The sequence below is a fragment of the Palaemon carinicauda genome, chromosome 1, assembly GCF_036898095.1.
Source record: "Palaemon carinicauda isolate YSFRI2023 chromosome 1, ASM3689809v2, whole genome shotgun sequence".
NCBI classification, from domain to species: Eukaryota; Metazoa; Arthropoda; class Malacostraca; order Decapoda; family Palaemonidae; genus Palaemon; species Palaemon carinicauda.
Window position 1 is genome coordinate 101,687,541 of NC_090725.1, and position 5,436 is coordinate 101,692,976.

At 35.3% G+C, this 5,436-nt stretch overlaps 1 protein-coding gene across 1 annotated transcript in view; it reads left to right on the forward strand.

Annotated features, from left to right (window-relative positions):
- The first annotated feature begins 487 nt into the window (after window positions 1-487).
- Window positions 488-5,436, forward strand: part of LOC137651776 (uncharacterized) — a 167,526-nt gene continuing 162,577 nt past the window's right edge. The window contains exon 1 of the mRNA XM_068385030.1: window positions 488-574. Within this exon, the coding sequence (XP_068241131.1) occupies window positions 548-574 (27 nt within the window). The 5' untranslated portion in view covers window positions 488-547. The remainder of the gene's footprint in view (window positions 575-5,436) is intronic.

Below are 5,436 nucleotides of genomic sequence, written 5' to 3' on the forward strand. Positions count from 1 at the left end.
GGGATGTGGTATCATGTAGTCCCATGTAGCTATGAATAAAGGGCAGTCTCTACCCAGCACCCAAGCCATCAAGACCTGTCTTTTAATCACTGCAACCTCTTGCATATTATATCATACGTTAGGTCCCAGAACCTTTAAATATGCGGCTCCGAGACTATATAATAAGCTCCCACAAAACATTCGAATGATTGAAGACATTAAGGCTTTCAAGGGGAAACTAAAGACTCTTATTTCAACAGTCATACAACAGTGACGATTTAAAAGTAAATGAACAATATGCGACATGAAACGCTAAATACTCTGAACGAACAAGGTAAAACGACAGTGGAGGTCCTGTAGAAAATGGGGTTCCCCTGCTGTATGGGACCGGAAAAGCAGCCATCAAAGTAAGTAAGTAATAAAACTTGAAGAAGACAGGGCTTCACTGAATTCTATAGTTTCCCATCAAACCTGCTTTCATTTGACCTATTCGTTTTCTATGACATAACGTAAACAAAGCTGATGACGATCGGGTCATGATCTGTTAGTAAGTAATCTGGCTCCTTTCATGCAACACAATAATTTACTGAAGAAGGTAACGTATGAAATACTTCTAGGTAGTCAAAGAGAATATTATTGATGGTTGACAATTGTTAATTAAGTTTGTCCCGAATTTTATACAAATTTTATCAATCGATACATAACGCTTACCTTGTTATTTTCTTGTATGGTAGGCTACTGCAGCCCCCTCCCCCCTCAAGAACAACAATGCTTTAGGCTATGACGTAGCTTACATTACAGTTTTTCTAGCTTCTATCCTAATTTGGGTGTTATTGTACTGTATTACAGGGTAATGTAACCTAGGGGTAAAACTACTTTTTTTCCATAGAAAAATGTCCATTCTCTTCGAAAATGACACTTGTTAGTGTAGCACAATAGTCGTATTGAAGAGAATGAGAATTGTTTTTCGTGTAATTTTAGGTACTTTGAAATGTTCTGGTGCAAATGATTAGGGGAAAACCCTTATTTTTCAAATTTTAGACTTGAAAATTCCCAGAGTTATAACTGAAAAACTGCATTTTAAAAGGGAAACAAACACAATACATCACCTCACCTAACCTAGGAGTCATATACAGTACTCGCTTACGGGGCAGGAAGGACTATGACCTGTGCAATCCCTCCCTTAGACTGCTGTATCCTTTGCTTACCCTAAAACCAAGTTTCAAACTGTGTTTGCTTCCCAACAGACTTCACTCTTGATAAGGTAACACTAAATCATGATATTTTGTGAAGTGTAAAACTGTCTTAATGATATTGTTTTGTAGACAAAAATAATAATTTACCCCTTTAAGAAAACCAATTTGACAAGTAATAAGAAAGTTTATGCTTGTCCCAACTAACTACATACATTCCAAAATCTTTGTGAGATATATATGATGCTTTACTTTCTAGTCAAATACATGAACCATGTATGGGTTAATATAAGATACATTAATTTATAGCAAAATAGGAGTTTGCTATAAGAAAAGGACGGCTGCTGGCTTTTTTGGCATTTTTCTCTGCATGAATAATGGGGGCTGGGGCATAACTTATGTATTGGTTGACTGAAATATGAAAACCATTTTATTGTCTAAGTCTGTTGTTTACTTCAGGGAGGCTGATAATAGGTTACTGAACATGCGCCATTTGCATTCAGTTTTGGTGGCTGTTCTGTTTTTTGTATGACATAATCTTTAGCTGGCTTGTTTAACCAACTAATAACTCCTGAATATTTATACATAAGTTCCCAGATTTTGTTTTACAAGAGATATTTTTCTCCTCGGCTTCAGTCTCGGCATGACTACCGTTACATGAAGACCCAGAGGAGAATTTAGTCTATTTCTAAATTTAGTGTAATTTCATCTATGTCAATAATGGGTTATGTTTAAAACACTGACTGTTTATTGTTGATCTTTAAGTGAAAAATAACCCTGAAATAGTGACCCCCATGATTGGTGTACACAGCTCACCCATGTACCACTTGCCAGAACAAGGGAGAATGAGATAATGTTTCTAGCCAGAACAGAGGAGAATGAGGTGCTGGAATGTTTATTTGCTGGGGAAGTCAGCCATGGCAGAGCAAAAACCATTTGAGGGACCTGATGTGAAACAGATAATTATGATACTTTAATTTCATGCCACGTGGCCAACATGAACCATGTATTTTTTTCAACTGGCTATCTTGTATTTATTATGCATTTCTGACCATTACTATTGCTGCCAATCACTTGTTTTTATTATTTCCCCACCCAAAATCCTGATTTCTCTTTATGATCCCCATAATTGATATTATTGTATATAGCAAGGTAGGCAAACTCATGAACAGGTTTTCCCTCGATATTCATGGTAAGAAATGGATGAAACACAAATGTGGGAAAAATATATGTTTATTAATTTGGATATAAATTAAAGTATCATATCCACCCCCCACATAAAAACAATTACAGGGCCTTTTGGTGGGGAAACACCAATAACGAGTGATTAGCATCAATGGTAATAGTTAGAAATGCATAAAAAGCACAAGATAACCAGTTGGAAATAAATGGTTAATGTGAATGTTGGGATGTTAAAGTACAGTACTGTATCATAATTCCCTGTGATTTTTATCATGTTCATCAAATAATCTGTGCTACTCTGTGGTTTGCTCTGCTCACAAATAGACATTATTTCTTTGCCTCTCTGTTTTTGCCAGCTGTACATGGATGTGCTGCTCACACAACCATTTGGGTCATTATTTTGGCAATATATTAGTCATTCAGAGAGAAATGACAAAATAACCAGCACTTGTCCATTTCTTATAGTGAATTCAAGTTTTGCTATGAATACAAGTATCATCTACTGTGTTGTATTAACTGTTCAGTATATAGTACTGTGATACTTTAATTTTTTGTCAAAGTCATGAACCATATACAGTACTTATCTGAAAGCCTCTCATGTTTTATGCATTTATGATTGTCATACTCCAACCCCCCTACCAGGATACCATGTGCATACTCATTGGGGTGGCTTGCCTACCCACCCCTACTTAGGAGGCTGTGTCTACTTGACGCATATAGTATGGATTGTTGATGCAACTGCTGGTGTTTATGTCCTAATTTTTCCTACATAGAACAATTATGTGGGGTCTGTCGGGAGTTCGGGCTGTTAGTGCACCTCACAGGATGCACTGTACCATAAATATTACGGTACTTAATGGTCTTTTAAGCTTTCTACTGTACTATACATTAATTCCTGCTTTACTCCTTTTTGCGGTACGTCTAAACTTTCCTCTCGTTGCGCTGTGGCAGGATTTTTTTCATAGGGGCAGGCACCATACTGCTGATTGACCTCCTTGGCCACAGCACTGGCTATATGGTTAAAAATCATAAATCTATCAATAAATCCTATCATATAGAATGGATTCATTGTAGAATGGTGGACGCATCCACTAACTTGTCCTAATATAGATAGCTGAAGGTTCCAGAGTTGGTGTTAACCCCCCTGGTAATGATATCCCGATGTAGGTAAGGTTAGGTTGGGATACCTTAGAATGGGACAAATCTGTTTGATTCCGTAAAACACATGAAAAGACAAGTAGTTAAAGAAATACAAGGGTCATATCTATAATTAGTATCAATCACAAACCATATTCCTATATAAAAAACAAAGCTGTTGTGAGGTTAACTATGGAAATGAATCCTAACTTTAGCTTCTCTAACATAATCTAGTGTACCAATTATTAGTAATTTGAAAATATTCAGATCAGGTTTTTACCTCAGAATATGAATATACTGTACATAGTCATTAAATTTCAAATTGACATAAAAAATAAAAGAATTCCATCCATTCATCCATCCATACATGATAAAACACCAAAGTTATTGACACTTGCCAAAAAGAATCTTCCAAACGCTGGAAAAACTTCATTTCCTACTGGTGTTTCATATGATTTGATAGATATAGGGTTAAGGAATGTTTAGGTTAGTTATGACATAGTAGGATATATACTGTACCTCTTCCAGGACACATGATATACCTGGTTCCTTTTCTTCTCATTCATATGATAGTGTCACCATTGTCCAAAAACAAAATTGTTTTTGTTACAGGTGTCAGACATCAAATATATCTGAAGCCTCAACGACGTAGGATGTTGTTTTACCAAAAGCAAAGAATGAGCTTAGTAAATCACTCTTAATCCCTGTGGCAAATTGGAAATAGATATCCTAGCAGGTACAATGGATCAACATTTTGATGTTACATACTGTTTATGTCCCAAAGGGTATTTAATGAAAAGGATGGTTAGAATGTGTGTGCCTCATCTGTCCCCCGCCCCTCCTTCCCCCAATTTGGTAATAAGGTCTTCACTGAAAGCAGCTGAAAATATCTTTACCTAAAAAAAGACTTAAGTTTAAGTGAAAACCGGGAGAGATAAGAGTTACATCAGAAGACGGTAATGATTGCAACAAAAATTAAAGTTAAAGGAGGTTCCCATAGTCATCAAATATATTGCAGTAACTGTTGGGCAGTTGGTAAGGATGTCAATGACTGCATAGAATGGGGTGGATTAAAATTTTGCTGTCAAGCCTATGGTACCCACACATATCTTTTCACTATCAGATGCAAACTGTCTTCCTGTTCTTATGGTCTTGATACGAAATCTAGCATATCAGGATTGTGCGCCAGGGAGTGAAGTCAACAGCACCACGTGCACTAATTGCAGAGTGCATAATATATACATAGATATATACATACGTGTACACATACTGGTATACATATACAGACACATACATAGACACATATAAATGTTTTTTACACATGATTAACATGTGTATCTATATATATATACAGTGAACCCTCGCTACTTCGCGGTTCGACCATCGCGGATTCACCACTTCGCGGATTTTTTCCATAACCCATATATATACAGTAATATATATATATATATATATATATATATATATGTATGCATGTATTTATGTATATATGTATGTATGTATATATGTAGGTATGTATATGTGTATACATATAAATATATATATATATATATACACACACACACACATATATATATATATATATATATATATATATATATATATATATATATATATATATATATATATATATATATATATCTAAAGTAGGGAGATGTGATGTAGTTCTAAGGGAAAAGTATGAGAAATATGTCTGGGTAATAAGCAAAGCTCTACCTCCAGTTTGTTTCTTCATTATGATCAGAGATAAACGTAAACAAAACATTGGTTGCCATTTTTTATCATGCTTTTTAGCGTGTTTAGGAAACGCATGATATAAAATCGCCTTTAATATTTGTGCCTGTTTTAGTTTAGGGTACTGTAGTACATGCATTAAGTGTTCTGTACATTAAAGGGTAGTTTGTTAACAGTACTACGTACAAGGGAAGGTTTTAAAAGTCTGAAT